This window comes from Denticeps clupeoides, chromosome 6, assembly GCF_900700375.1.
Source record: "Denticeps clupeoides chromosome 6, fDenClu1.1, whole genome shotgun sequence".
Classification (NCBI taxonomy): Eukaryota; Metazoa; Chordata; class Actinopteri; order Clupeiformes; family Denticipitidae; genus Denticeps; species Denticeps clupeoides.
Genome location: NC_041712.1, coordinates 1,080,609 through 1,100,279, shown reverse-complemented (window position 1 = coordinate 1,100,279; position 19,671 = coordinate 1,080,609). Strand labels below are relative to the sequence as shown.

Genomic DNA, 19,671 nt, shown 5'->3' with positions numbered 1-19,671 from the left:
CTTTTGTGTAGATGGAACATTCCATTAGGCTGAAACAGGAGGGAGGTTTATCTTTGCTGCTCATGTGCTACATGCGCACTTGCATGGAGAGTGGACTGCAATATTATTTTTGCCTAAGTCCAGTCCTGTATCAGTTTTTTTTTTGCAAAAAATAAACCTATGATACTGCTCTGAACTCATGGTTGTCTCAATGTTTTTGTTTCCAAACTGCCTACATATTTCAGGGTCTGTGGGAACTTTGGAATTCTGATCCAGTAATTTTTCAGGTTCTTAAGCGTTTTTGCTTAACCTCTTTTCCAGGCGTTTAAGGTGTTATTTCATTAGCACATCACTACAGAAGTTTGACACCCCTGATTTAATGCGTGGCGACTCTCAATGTAAGCAAGGGTGAATGGTTTCAATGCAGATTTGCAGGCCTGGAGCACTCGGATGTATAGAACTGAGTGGAAGAAAGACACCATTTGGTCAAAGCCTGTAGCTAGCACGAAGTAAAACGTTCTGTTCCTGTTTCAATGTTCGAAAGATATCTTTGGCTGTTCAGTGTAGGGAACATTCCGAGGTAGTTTTTACAAACAGTCAAAATAACTAATCCGAAAATTGACTATTTAACAGCTAAAATATGTACGTGACTGACTATAACACAGCAATATTTTTTATCAAAAGTAATTGCATGGCCAATCGTTTCGTTTATTGTAGTGCTGCATCCATATATTTATGGTGCTGTACAAAGTGAGCAAGATCAACATGAAATAACCAACATTCCTTCTGTTTTATGTGGAACTGACTTTCTTGTTTGTGTTCCAGCGAAGTTTGGACACATGCATCTCTACGTATTTCCGGTTCCGGTTCAGATCCGGCCTGCGTTTCAATACTCACAATTTTATGTCCCGTTAAAATGTTCACTGTCAACTGGTTCATAATTCACGAAACACAAAGAGTCGAACACTGCATCATGCATTTCTGGACAATAAATGCATACGGTCTTCGACCGAGCACGGAGAAGTTATAAAGTTTCCGCAGTTTGGTTGTAGAGTGCAGAGAGGTTATTAGGACGCAGCACAAAATTCGAGCATGCGCCATCGCGTTGGCCCGGAGAGGCTGAGAGAAATTAAATGATATTTTTTCTGCTCCCCAGCCTGAGTTAGAGTTACGGGTGATACATCTCGTTGTCATGGGGAAGCCAAAAAAGAAAAGTAAGTCATTTACATATTTTAAGCATAAAAATCCAGACTACGTGAACATTTTAGCCATTTTACAAGCTAGCTTGCTACACTTGTTTTACTCTATCGGATCTTGCCAATATATTGTTTATATATTGTTGCAATAAATGTATATGGATATTATTGAGCTTTAACCATGGGGCTGTAGTCGAAAGAGGATCAGGAAGAGTTTGGTGAAAGTTTTTTGTAGAACACGTGTTCATGAAATGGCTTTACAGTGTTTTACTCCAGTACTTTATATTATATTATAGTATATTATAGGTGTATAATTAGTCTCTTTGAGGTGTTATGTATCATGGAGCAGCCTCTGGTTATAGATGAGCGAGCTTTTTCTGATTCTCGTCTTCTTCCTCGGACCCATCAGGTGAACTCAGCCGGGCAGAACTTATGATGATGACCATTGCGGATGTAATCAAGCAACTTGTGGAGGCTCACGAGCAGGGCAAAGACATCAATCTGAACAAGTTAGTCCACTTCTACTCACACTGCAGCTTTCATCTTATTGTGATTCATTTCGAATTATTATTATTTGAAAGATGATGTATCTTGTTGATCTGGTCTGTGATTTTAGCAGCGTATCTGCATACGTTTCTATACATATCTATTGTATTTGTGTATTTTATAGTCTATTTTGAAGCAGGTTCGATATCTTGTTTTGGTGTTATGTAAAGGAATAGTCTGATATGATCACAAATTTTAGTTGACTGACTTGTCTCAAACTGTTGATCTGGAAGTGGAAATTCTGAACATCCAGACTGAGTGTGAAATGTTATGCAGCACCCCAGGGATCAGTTATAGGACCTATATTGTTTTCATAACCGTATGGGGCAGTGGTGGCCTAGCGGTTAAGGAAGCGTGCTGAGGTGCCACTGAGCAAAGTACCGTCCCCACACACTGCTCCCCGGGCGCCTGCCACTCAGGGTGCCCACTGCTCACTCAGGGTGATGGTTAAATAAATTTCACTGTGTGCACCGTGTGCTGTGCACCGTGTGCTGCTGTGTATCACATGTGACAATCACTTCACTTTATCACTTTATTATTGTAGTTTGTAGTGACGAACATTTTTTTGGTTTCGTCAGTTGTTTTGCATCCCTGGTTTTTGTCCACCCAGGGTGAAGACGAAGGCCTCGGCCAGATATGGTCTCTCTGCTCAGCCACGTTTGGTTGACATAATTGCAGCAGTGCCTCCAAAGTATCGAAGTGCCCTGGTACCTAAATTGAGGGCTAAACCCATCCGTACTGCCAGTGGGGTGAATAACTGTACTTTATTATTAATGTATTTCTAACAGTGTTTTTTGTGATAGAATGTGATACCATCTAATGTTCATAATATTTTTTGGAAGATTGCTGTTGTTGCAGTAATGTGCAAACCTCATCGCTGTCCTCACATCAGCTTCACAGGGAATATCTGTATGTAAGTTCTTCTCATTATGTCACACTTTGCACGATCCCATTAGTTTACTCATTTCTTGAATACATTGATTGATTCACCGGTCTTATGATTATGTTCTAGCTATTGTCCTGGTGGTCCAGATTCTGATTTTGAATATTCAACACAGTCGTATACAGGATATGAGGTATTTTCACATGACCAGTTCAATTTATAAAAGACTTTTCTGAACCAAGACAATGTAAAATATATTCTGTTTTCATCTGAAGACCAAATAAATAGCTAATTTGTTGATTTTGGCGTGATCAGCCTACATCAATGAGAGCCATTCGAGCACACTACGACCCCTACCTCCAGACAAGACACAGAGTTGAACAGGTGAGGAGCTGCCTTTTCATTCTTTTTTTTTGTCTGTTCTTCCTTCCATTTCTGTTAATTGTCTGCTGTCAGTGGGCAGTTTATCTCTTTGAGAACATTAAGTGTAATTATATTAAATTATATAGGGGGCAGTGGTGACCTAACAGTTACAGTAAGTTCCCTATTATAAAAATGTCTTTTTGTGAGATTATTTAACATTAACACGAGTTTCCCTAGCCTGTCTATGGTCCTGCAGTGGCTAGAAATGGTGATAGGTGTTTATTTGGTCATTTCAAGTTCAAGTAAACTTTATTGTCATCTCTTCTATATATTGTGCAGATATACAGAGAGACGAGAAGACGTGGCTCCAGTTTACACAGTGCAACATAAAAGTAGACAACAAAAAACAGATGCGGCACATGAAATACAATATATAAATAAATAGGATACAGAATATACATTTTAGCTAAAAATGAAGTGTTAAAAAGTGACCAGTGATATATACATGTTTAGACTGTGCAAATAAATAACAGTAGTGATAGTACAGTTATTGGTTTCAGTGCAACATGAAGCAGCGTGTGCATAGTTGCAGCAATGAGGTGTAAAGTGCAGAGGTGCAACAGAGTTAGTCCACAGTGCGAGTGTGTGTGGGGGGAGGTATGAGTGCAGGTAGTGTGTTCAGGAGCCTGATGGCTTGTGGGAAGAAGCTATCACGCTGTCATTTTGCTTCAACGTTCAGAGATCATTTCCGTGAATGCCTGCTCACTTCTATAGGATGCTCTCCTCCTTGTCCAGCTTCTCTCCACCTCATTGGAAAGCTACAGACACCGAAACGGCACGTCCTGGGGAAATGTCATTGTGTGACTCACTAGAAGTGGCTGTAATTCTGCACCACAGCTGAATTTCAGAAAGACTTCAGATTCAGAATTAGAGGACCACTAAGACCTGCATAAAAGCAAAAAAAAATCATAATAAGGGAACTTTAAGGAAGCAGAACCCACAGCCAAATCCTGAAATGTCAAGGTGCTACTGAGGTTCCCTTAGCAAGGTACACACACTGTTCCCGGGACGCCTTTCATTGCTTCCCACTGGTCACTAAGGGTGATGGGTTAAATTTACAGAATTTAGCAGACATTGTAAGTAACTTTAACCTGAGTTATTTACAATCAGTAGTTACAGGGATAGCAACTCAGGGTTAAGTGTCTTGCAATGATAGAAAGTGGCTTTGTGGTCTTGGGCAAGTCTCTTACCCACTAGGCTACTGTCACCCTATTGTGCACTCTGCTGTGTGGTGCTATGTATCACATTGACAAAAAAAAAACAATTTTACTTTTTTATATGTATATACAATACGATGCCTCATTTTCATACATTATCACCGTGTATTTTCAGTAGTGTTTTAATTAATCATATCATAGTAAATACATGAAATTAAAAACATTATGTCTTTAAAAAAAAAAGCATAAAATTTGTGATATACGCCTCCTTAACTGCTAGGCCATCACTGCCCCCATGTGGTTGTTCAGAGATACAGAATTGAGTGAAATTGGATTTTTCATTTGAGATATCAGTTCTGACTCTGTTTTTGGTGACTGAAAGCTGAAGCAGCTGGGCCACAGTGTAGATAAGGTGGAGTTCATTGTAATGGGTGGTACCTTCATGGCCTTGCCAGAGGATTACAGAGACTACTTCATCAAGAACCTCCATGATGCACTGTCCGGCCACACTTCCAACAATGTGGCTGAAGCAGTCAGGTGAGTTTTCTTTATTGCTATGTTCCTCAGTGCTTATTCTCAGTGCAGTTTTGCCTGATATACCATATTGCAAAATTTACAACCTGCAGTGGGGAGCCTGTGCACAAATCCAAAAATGCTGACTTTGTGTGTGTGTGTGTGTTTTGAGGATGAACAGTAGACCACTTAGATTCCATTGGAATACATCATAGTGCGCTGCAGTCAAAGTTCAACACATTTTAACTTGTGTACTACTGTGCCACGCGAAACTACATTGAAAACCTTTCCACTGATTAACATGTAGTAGCCTAGTCGGTAAGACACTCGCCTGTGAACCAGGAGACCCAGGTTCAAATCCCACTTACTACCATTGTGTCCCTGAGCAAGACACTTAACCTTGAGTGTCTCCAGGGGGGGACTGTCCCTGTAACTACTGATTGTAAGGCGCTCTGGATAAGGACGTCTGATAAATGCTGTAAATGTAAATGTGCCGTAATAATCTACATTTTATAAATGTGTGTTGTAATGTTGATCCAACAACACAGTTGTTTTTTTACTCCTTACCACTAAGATATTCATTAGATAATTATCTTGTTTCAACCATTCTTGATGATTATTTTCAGAATCTACAGGGTGGGCCATTTATATGGATCCACCTTAATAAAATGGGAATGGTTGGGGATATTAACGTCCTGTTTGTGGCACATTATTATATGTGAGGGGGCAAACTTTTCAAGATGGGTGGTGACCATAGTGGCCATTTTGAAGTCGGTGATCTTGGAGCCAACTTTTGTTTTTTCAATAGGAAGAGGGTCATGTGACACATCAAATGTATTTATTAATGTATTAATTTCACAAGAAAAACAATGGTGTGCTTGGTTTTAACATAACTTTATTCTTTCATGAGTTATTTACAAGTTTCTGACCACTTATAAACTGTGTTCAATGTCACCAACCATTCCCATTTTATTAAGGTGTATCCATAGAAATGGCCCACCCTGTAGAATCTTACTGTTCAGATTTTTGACAGGCAAAAATATTTTTGTAACACATTGTGAACTTCTACCCAATAATCTTTGACAGCAGGACAATCCCAAAAAATTATAATGGTTTGCTTTTTGGTTTACATAATTTCTCCAAAAACTGGGGGGCTGTTTTTTTGGTGAGATTGTTGAAGTGGTGTACAATACAGTTCTAGACACAGCTACTAACTCTCTCCTCACCTCACTTTCCCTTTCCATGGATCACCTCTGTCCTCTATCAACAAAACCCAAAAATACTTCTCCCCGTGCGCCCTGGCTCTCCGATACATTGTGCAGTAATCGAAGAGTTCTTCGAGCAGCGGAGAGAAAATACAAGAAATCACAGCTTGACTCAGACCTACTGTATTACCAGAGTCTTCTGTGCACATTTTCCACTAACCTCACTGCTGCTAAAACTGCTTTCTACAAAGCAAAACTAGAAGCCTCTGCCCACAACCCTCAAAAACTCCACAACATCTTCTTATCCCTCCTCAACCCTCCCACTCCCCCTGCCCCGTCTTCCCTAACAGCTGATGATTTTGCCAACTTCTTCGGAGGGAAAATCTGTGAGACATTCTCCACCTCTAATCCTACTCTTCCCTCTGAAAACGACTCTAGATCAATTTTCCAAGGTCACATCTGATGAAATCATTCAGATAATATCTATAGGCAACCCAACCACCTGTCCACTAGATCCAATCCCTTCTGCAGTGCTTCAAACCATCTCCCCTGTCCTCATCCCTTTAATTTCTTATATCATAAACAGATCAATGTCATCTGGCCATGTACCATACACCTTCAAAATCCTAAAGATACCCACTGCTGATCCTACTGACATCAACAACTACAGACCAGTTTCCCTCCTCTCATTTCTTTCTAAAATCGTTGGGTAACACACTCGCCTATGAACCAGAAGACCCAGGTTCAAATGCCACTTACTACCATTGTGTCCCTGAGCAAGACACTTAACCCAAAGTTGCTTCAGGGGGGACTGTCCCTGTAACTACTGAGTGTAAGTCTCTCTGGATAAGGGCGTCTGGTAAATGCCATAAATGTAAATGTTTAAATGTCTTTACTTTTTGCTCTTCTGTTTTCTAACTCCAGCCCAGCTGCCCAAGTCAATACATCAAAACGTGAGGATACTGACTCAGATAAAAGTGGCTTGCTGGGTTCCCAGTTTCTCCTTACATGCTCCTATATGTCAAAAACATTCATTCTTGCAATCACAGTTAAATGGGGCATTCGCTGTCTGGATAGAGAGGGATATCAGAATATTTTTGGATTTGCACATTAATAACCAATTGAAAATTCTCCACATTTTGATTGTATATCTCCCACCCACCCTTTTCTCAAGGACCCCCTGCTCCCTCCTGTTAATATCTAAGTTTGCTGGCTCTTTCAGTAATTCTTATGATTCTATTGTAGAAGCTTAAGCCAGAGATTCAGGCAATGTAAAAAGTGCCGTATAAATAAAGCTTGCTTGATTGATTTGAACTCTGAAAGATTACCAGATCGTTGGTAGGAGTCACTGTTGTGGGTCCATGGTTGTTCTAGTAGCTCACATTGTACATTATCAGTACAAGGTGCTGCATAGATTGCATTACTCTAAAACAAAGCTGCTTTGTATTTTTTCAAATGGCAGAGAGTTCATTGGCACATCATTTGTATATTTGATCAGGGTTTCTGCGGATCCTTAAAAGTGGATTTTTCACAATTAAGGCCGTAAATATAATTAGAAAAGACCAGCAATCCTTAAATTAGAGTCTAACCCTAGGCCTTAAAAATACTGCAGACCCAATACATTTATTTACAGGTAACCTCTAAATATTTTGGCGAATTTCTAATATGTATTTGGCATTTTTTGACTGGTAAATTCTGCAGTCGCTATCTGATATTATTGAATCAGGAATAATGAGTACAATAATTTTTTTTTTCAAAATCAAATGACACAAGCCTTCAATTTGTCAGTAATCCACTGGTCTCTGCGCACTGCACACTTCCAGGTTCACAATCGCAGTGCCGTTTACATGAACACAAAATGATGCGATTTGTATTATGAGTACATGGACTGAGATGTAGAAATGTAAATTAATTTCTTTCATTTTAATCTGGTTGAGCTGGTAAATGAGCGGTCAGCAAACACAAACTTCTGCTCTATATTACCCATTCTTTTTGTATGATTTGCTGCTTGTAAATTAGTTTGAGTGATTGGTTAAAGGTTTTCGCATGTTATAAATAAATGCATTAAATGGTTTTTGATAAAACGTTAACTTGATTTGCAAATCTCGGCCACTGTCGTTAGGTGATTGTGACCACATATACAATATATATAAATCTCTGGGTCTAACTCTTGTGCTTCCGTGGCAGGTGGTGAGCCAAATAAATACAGAGTATTTATTGTTGCAGGGGGCTTATTACTTTTCACATCCAAACACCACACCACAGTTCATATTTCGTTTTCGTTTGCCATTCAGTCACACCCACCCTGTACAACAGTGCTCCCTGCATATTTTTACAAATCACAACCGCGTCCCAGGTGGGAATGAATATGGACAAATACAAATTTGTTTCAGCACATAAAATCAGAAAATATCCCACATATATCCAGCAGTTCCTATATACTACACATAGTACATGTTTCTTAAAATGTACCTGTTTTTGAAAAAAAATTCTTTGGCCCTTGGAGAAATGTAGGGTCTTAAATTTAATCAAAGTGGCCTTAAAAGAGGTCTTAAGTCTTTGGCTTCCTTAAAACTACAGAAACCCTGTTTGATTCCTGTTTTTTCAGGTACTCAGAATGCAGTAAGACCAAGTGTGTTGGCATCACCATTGAGACACGGCCAGACTACTGCTTGAAGCGACACCTTAGTGACATGCTAACTTATGGCTGTACAAGACTGGAGATTGGAGTGCAGAGCGTCTATGAGGATGTTGCACGTGACACTAACAGGTCAGAGTTTCCATCGTTCATGAATTGTTTTACATAATGCTTTCATTAAACATCACAGTGCTCCCACATTGCAAATAGTCCTTTACTGACTTCCAAGAATTGAGAGAATTTTCAGAAAGGCTTGTTTAATGACTAATTATTAAACTGGAGAACTGTTTACATTTACATTTACATTATTTATCAGACGCCCTTATCCAGAGCGACGTACAATCAGTTACAGGGACAGTCTCCCTGGAGCAACTTAAGGTTAAGTGTCTTGCTCAGGGACACAATGGTAGTAAGTGGGATTTGAACCTGGGTCTCCTGGTTCACAGGCGAGTGTCTTACCCACTAGGCTACTACCACCCTAACCAGAGCAGATGCAAGGTACACTGATCATAAAGAGCTTTTTAAAGGTCATTATATTGGAATTATTTCTAAAATGCATTGAATGCATATTGTGCTATTATTATTAAACTAAATGTATGACAACCCTGAAAGGCTTAAAACAATAATCAATAAGGAAACAATAAATAACTGTTCAGATTTTCACCCACCTCCTTTCCACATTGAGGCTACTTCCAGCTGTCTACCTTCAGCTCTGTGCCTCAAGTAAGATGTGAATTCACAGGGTGTGTGTGGTCCATGTTCTGGGCTGTTCACCTAGCTAGGTCTGCTAAGCCTCTTGTCAAATATTTGTGTCTCTAGTGCCAACTTTGGTTTATTAACCATCTGCTCTCACTGGAAGGGGCATCTCATCCAGGGGCATCTCTTCTCCGAGTTGGAGACTTTCTTTGACATTTTGCATAATTTACATTTACATTTACAGCATTTATCAGACACTCTTATCCAGAGCAACTTACAATCAGTAGTTACAGGGACAGTCCCCCCCTGGAGCAATTTAGGGTTAAGTGTCTTGCTCAGAGACACAAGTGAAGGAAGTGAGATTTGAACCTGTGACTCTGTAGTCTTCTGGTTCTTAGGCAAGTGTGTTACCCACTAGGCTACTACCATCCCCCAATTTAATTTAATAATAATTTAATAATCTAACCCAAATGTACATACACACCATTCATGGCCCCCTTAAAGGCCCTCCATTGAAATACGCTATGTGTGCTATGGAGGAATGTTGATGGGGGAATTATGTATATTCATGTATACATTTATGCAGGCATTTCCAGATTTTCCTCCCTTCCGTAATGAGCTCACCCAATTATAGGATAATGGTGGGGTGTATTTAGAGGGGAATAATAGTAAGGAGGTTGGCTTTGTGTCTAAAATAAATCACTGCATTTAAATTGACTCATGACACAGCTCTCCATTCACTCTAGTCTAGTCTCTTGCCAAGTTCGCTTGTGCCAGCTCTCACGAATCTGTTATCAATCTCAATTTACATAGGACAAAACCCCAACAGTCTTTTTAAAGACTAAACCCACAAACATTCCTTTTTAAAGTTTAGATCAAATCTCAGCCCTAGCCAGTCATTTTTTTTAACTTCTAGGTAGTAGCTACACTTGGCTAAATCTACCCACGTGACTAAGACACACACACACACACACTACAATCATTAAGTATTAAAATAAAGTCTGAATTGTCTGCAAAATAATAATTTTGTTGGTTTAATTAAAGATCATTATTCCCTAAACTTTATTGAAAACACATAACAAAAATGGAGAAAGTTCTTGTGAGTACTAACAAGCCAAACGACGTACCACCAGCTTCGAAGGTACGATGAAGCATGTCTGCAGTTTCAAATTCAAATCATACACTGTATGAAATGCAGTGAAATGCTTTAACGACTGCTACAGACCACAGTATTGCAAATATTGCAAGTAAACAATGAAGACCAATATGCAAATATTGCAAACATAACCAAATATTACACTTTTACGTCTTTAACATAAAATATGTGTAACAGGTAGGGTGAAGGTGTGCAAATGAGTAAAAGACTATTTATAAGTAAAAAGAGCAGAGATTGTGCAAAGTGATGGATTGAAGGGAGCTTGGTACAGATGATGCGTTCAGCTGATCGAACCACCCTCTGTAGGCCTCGCCTGTCCTGCATGGCTTTACAGTCATGGCTGATCTGAGACCTCAGTGTGTCGTGAGTGCCAAGGTGCTGGCATGGTATGTAGTGTCCAAAAGAATCAGTAAACTGGGTAAACTGCATACAATCGTCCAGACTCTCACATGCAGAATAATGATACTCGGTGCAGTACCGCTGTCCAATGGCACAGTCGCTAGGAGAATTGTAGACATGTCCAATGATATCAGAGCGCAACTGATAGTCTCGTGAAAAAAGAGTCCTTACTACGCACTGATATTGCTGGGCAGGCACAGCTCCTCACCTATGTCAGGTTTCTGCGTGACGAGGAGGAGAATATCCTGTTTTGCCGGCCTCTTCAGTCACACACCACAGGAGAAGCCATTTTCAATGTCCTTGATATTTTTAGCCATGAAAATGGTTTGTCTTGGGACCGATGCATTGGCCCATGCATGGATGGTGCTCAGGAAATGACTGGGCGTGAGTGTGGCCTAGATGCTCATGTTCAGCAAGTAGCTCCACTTGTGAAATGGACACATTGCATGGTTCATTGTGAAGCACTTGCTGCTAAAAAATGCAGGTTCTTTTTGACTCCGTGCTGAACCAATCTCATCAAATCACGGCCGCTAAACACTCTGCCAGGAGATGGGGTCAGGGCATGAACAGCTGCTTCTGCACACTGAAGTTCGCTGGCTCTCCAGGGGCTGGTGTTACAGCGGTTGTATGAGATGCGAGGGGAGGTGAAGTGGTTTTTGACAGAAATCAAATCAGATCTTGCGAAGCATCTGGATGACACTGTGTGGCTGCGTCTCTGTCCTATTCGGTCGATATATTTGAACGCTTGAACAGCCTCAACCTGTCTTTGCAAGACCTTGCAGACAAAGTGCACGCCTTCACACAAAATCTAGACCTCTGGCATGGCCGCATCAGTCGAGGGAACTGCGACATGTTCCCCAGCCTTGCAGGCTTTATCACTGAGGCAGGAACGTCACACGGTTTCTCCTCCATATTTATTCTGAGCACCTGTCGGCAATGAGAAAACAGTTTGTGACGTACTTTAAAGAGGATTAACGCTCTTTTGCGTGGGTTCGATATCCGTTTGTGTGCACAGAAAACGAGCTATCAATTGATATGCAGGAACAGCTTATTGAGCTGAAGACTGAAGGAACTCCTTAGCTCCGGCCCTCTTTCGTCATTCTGGGCAGCATCGATGCAGCAATATCCTGAACTCTGTGACGTCGCCTTTAAGATTCTCCTTCCTTTCGCGTTGACATATTTGTGTGAGGCAGGTTTTTCAAAAATGATTCACTCAAAACTAAATACCTGCAAGCTTCTGTAAAAATGCAGATGATGCATACTATTAGGCCTAGTAATAATACCAATAATAAAGCATGAATTAATATCAGAGGTCTGGTGCCAATTCCCTAGTAATGATAATAGGCCTATACTGATGATGATAATAATAATAATAATAATAATAATAATAATGTCTGCAAGCTCACATTATAAGTCTAGTGCTACTGCCAATTATAACAATAGCCTAGTAATGATAATAGGCCTACCTACCGTTTCTGATAATAATAATAATAATAATGTGGGCCTAAAAATAATAGCCTAGGGCTATCTATCTATCTGTCTATCTTTCTTTCTTTGTTTTATATTTGTCTTAGTCACATCCATCCTCATTTTAGTCTAGTCAAGTTAGGACTTGTGATCTAAATTTAACCATAGACTGTAGACTGTATATATTGCGGTTTGTAATTTGATAGTAAATTTGAAGTAAATTTAAATGTAGCTATTTTTTCAAAGGTACAATAGGTCCATAGCAAAGTCACTGCAGCAGGAAGTTGTATAAAAAACGTTTTACATATACAACATAACATATAGCATAACCGTATACCGGATAAAACACTATCTGGACAATTCTTCTGAAAGTGGACCCATAAGGAAACCTTGCCTAAAACTAATGGTTCGTACTGCAAGTAGGTGTGGATTCGTGCAGGTGATGCGACTGTCATTTTTGCGAGGAGCAGATATTTATGTGGTAGGCTGGTATAATCAAAACCTGTCCCTTTGTCCATACCATTTATACCGTGAAGCCCTAAGTCAAATTTCTGTTGACAGCATTTTAATTTCTTTTTTGTCAAACTCATTTCACAATTAAAACTAGTTATTGTACCTCATGTACTCTAGAATGCTCTACATATATTGGGGCAGTCAGTGGTGGCATAGCAGTTAAGGAAGCGGCCCAAGGTGCCACTGAGGTGCCACTGAGCAAAGCACCGTCCCCCCACACTGCTCCCCGGGCGCCTGTCATGGCTGCCCACTGCTCACTCAGGGTGATGGGTTAAAAGCAGAGGACACATTTCACTGTGTGCACTGTGTGCTGTGCTGTGAATCATAATGACAATCTCATCACTGTAATACATTCCAGACACTGAAGACTGTCTGATTTGTTTCTTGTTTCTGACAACACGTTGAGTTGTATTTTCCACTTCATTGCAAAGAAAGTGCATCGAAAGATTGCTTCATCATTTTCTCCCAGCAGCTCAGATGTAGATTCAGCTTTTATGGATAGTAAGAGAGTTAGTTAGTTAGTTGTCTATATATTAGTGTCAGTTTAATTTATGTAAATTAAGAATTATAGTGGTCCTAGAATGGAACACTAATTATAGTATTATGAGTAATTAGTGTCTGGTTTTGTCTAAAAATTCTAATCATTTTAATAATGTGAATACTGATGTTATCTTCTTCCTTTTCAGGGGTCACACAGTCAGGTCTGTGTGTGAGTCTTTCCATCTGGCCAAAGATGCCGGCTTCAAAGTGGTGTCTCACATGATGCCTGACCTGCCAAATGTGGGAATGGAGCGAGATGTGGAGCAGTTCATTGTGAGTAAGGCTGTTGGATCAGTAGTAGTTTTGCCCTTTTCAATTTCATCAGTCAAAATTGTTATTGTTGTTTCTAATCTATTCCCTACCGGATATTCAGACAGATTTTTCCAAGTCACAGTAGGCAGTTGTGAAGCTGAATTTTTATTGGTTTGGCCTTCATTATCAAAAACAAAGTGACTTGGCAGAAACAGCATAAATTATTGTTTTTATTTAGTTTTGTTTCATTTATTCATTTTTTCATCTGAGGCTTGGTGTGGGTATTACTGCGGTTGTTTACATGTTAGGCATTCTATGTTACATGTTGAATGTATTTGAAAAGTTCTATATTATAAAGTAAGAAATTATGTAATTTGTGGTCCATCTCTTTATAGGAGTTTTTTGAGAACCCTCTATTTCGACCTGATGGACTGAAACTCTACCCTACACTCGTAATTCGCGGAACTGGGCTTTATGAGCTGTGGAAGACCGGCCGATACAAGAGCTGCTCACCCAGTGCCCTGGTGGACCTCATAGCCAGGATCCTGGCCCTAGTGCCCCCCTGGACACGTGTGTACAGGGTTCAGAGGTGCCCTTTACTAGCCTAGTGTGACCATATCCTAAAGTATCCTATCCTTTTGTCCTAAAGTTAATTCATTCTACATTCTTTTTCTGTTCAATAGGGACATCCCCATGCCCCTGGTCAGCTCAGGCGTAGAGCATGGAAACCTGAGAGAGCTTGCACTGGCCAGGATGAAGGACATGGGCACTGAGGTCAGGACCTTTCTATGCCAGATTTTAAAAGCTCTTCATATTTCATGCCTACAGCATGAAGATGTTTGCTTTCCCTACCTGCTTTAGTGTCGTGATGTGAGGACCAGGGAAGTGGGAATTCAAGAAATCCACCACAAAGTGCAGCCATATCAGGTAAAATCAACTGCTGAAACTAAATTGTGGAGGAAATGATAGGCTTCTTCCCAATTTTTAAATCATTTTTAAAGGCAAGTAGAGATGTAGAGTTGTATTTAACACTCTCTAGCTGTCAGGACTGAAATGTTTAGAATGTTATTTCCAACTCAAACAGGCTACGGTTGACTATAACATTAATTTCCAGGCTGGAACTTTGTGAAAGTGAAGTGATTGTCATTATGATGCAAGCATAGCACATGGTGCACTCAACAAAATTTGTCCTCTGCATTTAACCCATCATCCTTAGTGTGTGGGAATGGTGCTTTGCTCAGTGGCAGTTAAGAGTCTGATTCTATTTTTTTAACAGATGTTTTCTGTCAGAATGGATGACTGTACGTCCTCTTAGGGACCTGATCACTATGGGGGTCCCCCAGGGCTCTTATGGTATTTCCTTTTACACCATCCTGTCATGAACCATTTTAAGAAAATGTAAGACATTTCTATCCATTTGTATGTAGACGATACACAAATCTGATTGATCAAAAATGGACACACTAGCATTAAAACCGTTACATGACTGCTTAGATGACAACATGACTTCGAACTTTTTTACAAAATCAAAACAGAGTTGGTAATTTTTTAACCCAATGCCAGTATTAACTGCCCTAAATTGGACCTTTAGAATCCTATTTTAAACCCTAATTATGGAACCTGTGTGTAGTCATGAATGACTGACTGACTCTTTTAAAATTTACAAGCAAGTAAGCTTTGTGGTCAAGTATAGCTTTAACACTTTAACCTTTTTTACATTTTATTGATTACATGCTTTTACTTGCTACATACATGCTTTTATCATATCACAGCTTGACTACTGCATCACTAGTTTGGTCTTCTGCAGTCATTCTGCATGGACAGTGGTGGCCTAGTGGTTAAGGAAGCGGCCTCGTAATCAGAAGGTTCCCGGTCTGCCAAGGTGCCACTGAGGTGCCACAGCAAAGCACCGTCCCCACAGACTGCTCCCCGGGCGCCTGTCATGGCTGCTCACTGCGCACCAAGAGTGATGGTTAAATGTAGAGAAGCAATTTGGGATTAATAAAGTATAACTATATGTATTGTTATACTTATATATGTACAGAAATGAATGTTATGTCTGAAGTATTAGTATATTACAGTTATTGGACTTCATCAGGATAATTCCTAATGGGCCTGTAAGGCAAAATTTCTTTATCATTTTCCATTAGTTCAGCAAGTTGATACTTATTCTGCACCAGAAATGTTCTTTTCATTTTTGCAGGTAGAGCTTATTCGCCGAGACTATGCAGCGAATGGAGGATGGGAGACGTTCCTATCATATGAGGATCCAGAGCAGGATATCCTGATTGGCCTGCTGCGGCTACGACGCTGCTCCCCTCAGTCTTTCCGTCCAGAGCTAAAAGGGGGCACGTCCATTGTGCGGGAACTGCACGTCTATGGGAGTGTTGTACCTGTCAGTAGCAGGGACCCCAATAAATTCCAACACCAGGTATAGGGGCAGATAAATCAAATTGCTGCATATGAGTGTAATTCTTGTGTGCAAGGCTTGTCACGCATCAGTGGTATGACAAACATATTGATATATAAGTAAATAAATTGCATATGTAGAAACATTAACAAAGAAATATATACAGAAGTATACATTGAGCTAGTTAAAAAAATGCAGGTGCTTATAAGTCAGTGTGGTGCTGGTTTGTGGAGGGAAGAAGCTGTACTGCAGCATCTGGTCCTGGACCAGAAGACTACAGTCTGCCCTTGGTAGAAGTTAGAAGAGTTTGTGACTGTGATGACTGTGGTGACTTGGTGTAGATGTCCTTTGTGGAGGGAAGCTCACCTCTAATGATCTTCTGAGTACTGTACTACTCTGCAAAGCTGTTTTTTTCCATAACAGGTGGTGATGCATACATTTAGGATGCTCGTAATAGCACAGTTAGTCTGTCTTGAAGATGCGAGGGTTGGCTCATGCCAACCCTTTTAAGTCTGCTGTGCCTTTACTGCTTTGTCTTCCACGTGAAATCTTCTGTGATGTGCGCTCCCAGGAAATGAAAGCTGCTCACTCTTTCCACTGCAGCATTGCACAATTAAGCACATTTTAAGCATCCTGATTTTGCCTGCCACGAATAAATTAAGATGATTGCCGTGATATAAACATATCCAATCAAGCACTTTCTCAACCAATAGTCAGCCAACTACCAGGGGGTGAATGAAAGCGTAGATCGGATGAGCAGCCAATAATTACAGCTCTAGTTCCAAGCTCATCTATCAACGCTTCTGTACGCTTCTGACTGTACAAGTGAAAATGCCAGACTTTTGTGCTGAGTGCGGCTGTAATAATGAACAAATGAAGAATCAATGCATAACATTTCATAAGTTTTTATTTTATCATCTTGTATGTTACAAAAATTTGTGTCCATGCCTCTGGGTATGGACTTGCCACCTATTTTTCATTCTTTCTTTTACCCCATTCCCTTATAATTGGAATTTAACCTGTCCTCCATTACTCACATTTCAACATTTTGACATACAAACCTTCATATGAAGTCAACTTAATTTTCTCTTTCACTTTTTCTTCCTCACTCCTCCTTACTCACTGTTTTTATCTCTCCATCCTCCTATTCACTCCCATGCTTTTTACAAAGCAACAGGTCACACTTTTAGCTTTCCAACCATAACCCATTCAACCAATGTAACGAATTCGACCACATTTAAATTGTCTCCACTCATCCCCCTCTCCTCTATATCTCATTTCATTCCTTCATTGTCCTAATTCACTCCCATGCCATTTACAGAGCATCAGTAGTCACACTTTCAACCTCCAACCTCCACACATTTCACCCATTCAACCAGGTGTAATGTATTCAACCACATTTAACCTGTCTCCACTCATCCCCCTCCTCCATTTCTCATTTCATCCCTCCATCGTCCTAATTCCCTCCCTTGCATCTTACAGAGCAACAGTGGTCACACTTTCAACCTACAAACATTTCACCCATTCAACCAATTTATGCAAATCAACCACATTCAACCTTTCTCCATTTACCCCCCTATCGTCCATTCCTCTTTTCATCCCTCCATCCTTCAATTCACCCCCATGCATTTTATAGAGCAACAGTGGTCACACTCTCAGCCTTCTAACCACCATATATTGTACCTGTTCAACAAAGTCAAGTCAAGTCAAGTCAACTTAACATATTCAACCACATTTAACCTCCTTCCACTCATACCTCTTATCTCTCTTTTTTTCTCTTTTTCATCCCTCCATCCTCTCATTGAAGCCTATTCATTTTACAGAGGAACAATGGTAACAAACATCACTAAATTTAACGTGACTCATTGTGGTCACACCCCATTATCTTTTTTGACTCCAGTCTTCCTCTTTCTTCCTTTTACCCTTTTTACAATTTTACACATTCCATGAAATTAATTCAGCAATGAGTTTCTGTCTTCTTTAAACCTTTCACTGCTTTCCAAGCCAAAATTGGAGATTGTACACACACTTTTTTTCTATTTTTTTTTAGGTTTCATTTTGAACTGTTCACTTACTGTTTGTTTAAAATAGAAAGTGCAATAAAATGTTTTTTACCTAAAATAATTAATAATCATGATTACAATATTCATAAAAAGGGCTGCACAATTATGGCAAAAATGATAATCACAATTCTTTTTATGAATATTGGGCAATATTGTTCTCCCATGACCATGGTCATGGTCCATGGTCAGTATGCTGAGTGACCTCTGGACAGAGAAAGAGGACAAGGAAACCTGGTAGTGCAATGAAGTACTGGTGAATATCCTGAAGAAGAGGTTGGAAAAGAAGTAGGATAGTCAGAGATATGATGAAAGTAGACAGTAGTATCAGTATGATCAGTCAGGCAAATAGAGGTGTATGGCAGTCAGGATATAGGGAGTAGAGTTGGTGAAGGAGCAGGAGCTTAGGGAGGAAAAGGGAGGTGAAGAAAAATGAAGGCAGGGTGGAATGGGTGGAGAAGAGTGGCAGGAGTCATTTGTGACAGGCCAGAGTGAAACCAGCCAAGGTGAAGGTTTACAAGACCGGTGATGTATGGGTTGTACACGATGGCATTGACGAAAAGACAGGAGGGCTGGAGGTGTTTAATAGATTCATTCCAAAATCAATCCACTTAAATTCCACCCTTTTGCGACACTTGCATCCTCTGGTCTTGTGTTTGTTTAGTGTGTTCTAAGCATTATATGGCCATTTTTTTGTGGTTTTACAGGGTTTTGGAATGATGCTGATGGAAGAAGCTGAGAGGATTGCCAGGGAGGAACATGGCGCTTATAAACTCGCTGTAATTTCAGGTCAGACTCCTGTTTACTTTGTCCTATATTTCCTGTATTAGTCATTAAACATAAAATGTTCTGTTTCTTCAAATGTCCTAGGAGTGGGTACCAGGAACTACTACAGGAAAATGGGTTACGAACTGGAGGGGCCATACATGATAAAACGTTTGGAGTGACTGTTCCAGAAAAGAAATGGGTCTAAATAAAACAATGATATTTTTACATGGTGAACATGTTAGCTAAAGTTATCATCTTATATAAGCATTGACAAATTCTTATTAATCTTGCCTCATATTCTTTACAAAATGCATTTTGTGTGAACTCCCAAACTGGTTTAAATGTATTAGAGAACTATGTTTGATAAATAAAGTATGTTTATTTGAAAATATTATTATCACTAATAACTTATTTATTAACTATATATTTTTTGATCTCGTTTGAAAGGTCCTGTGCGATTTATCTGATGGCATTTTCTCATTTCAATAAATGTATAAACTTATAAAAGTAAATTCATCAAACTCAAATGTTTTGCATGTCTGTATGTGAGCGATAGAGGATATCGAGGTGAGTATTCCTTAAAGGAACACATACTCCAATTGGAAGCACGTTTAAGGAAATGCAGAAAGAAATTCAAGTGAGGCAATTGGGAATCCAGCTGGAACTGGATTAAAATATTTAGAACAGGAAGCAGAGGAAAATGAGCGTATTCGCGAGTTTCATCTTGAACGCTATTGTGTGGAACGCGATTTCGCTGGAGATGGAATTGGCTGTCCGTGGTATCCCCCCACGACCTGCAGTACCCCACAGTGGTTCAGGTGTTCTTCCGAATTCTGTGACCCATCAAATTTAGTGACTGTAGATGGCACT

General features: G+C 39.9%; 1 protein-coding gene across 1 annotated transcript; it reads left to right on the top strand.

The window, feature by feature from the left end:
• The first annotated feature begins 856 nt into the window (after positions 1-856).
• Positions 857-19,328, top strand: elp3 (elongator acetyltransferase complex subunit 3). The gene is made up of 15 exons (XM_028984636.1): positions 857-1,193; positions 1,585-1,684; positions 2,332-2,470; positions 2,564-2,634; positions 2,734-2,797; positions 2,920-2,988; positions 4,567-4,721; positions 8,511-8,672; positions 13,458-13,584; positions 13,959-14,152; positions 14,247-14,337; positions 14,425-14,490; positions 15,767-15,994; positions 18,741-18,822; positions 18,904-19,328. Exons 1-15 carry the CDS (start codon positions 1,172-1,174, stop codon positions 18,978-18,980), a joined length of 1,647 nt encoding a protein of 548 aa, XP_028840469.1. The 5' UTR covers positions 857-1,171; the 3' UTR covers positions 18,981-19,328.
• Positions 19,329-19,671: the final 343 nt, after the last annotated feature.

Bases quoted from the DNA above. Each gene is read 5' to 3' on its own strand.
- elp3 (XM_028984636.1), top strand. From the start codon at position 1,172: ATGGGGAAGCCAAAAAAGAAAA. The intron at 2,635-2,733 runs GTAAGTTCTTCT...ATTATGTTCTAG, and splicing joins TTCACAGGGAATATCTGTAT to CTATTGTCCTGGTGGTCCAG. The intron at 2,798-2,919 runs GTATTTTCACAT...TGGCGTGATCAG, and splicing joins AGTCGTATACAGGATATGAG to CCTACATCAATGAGAGCCAT.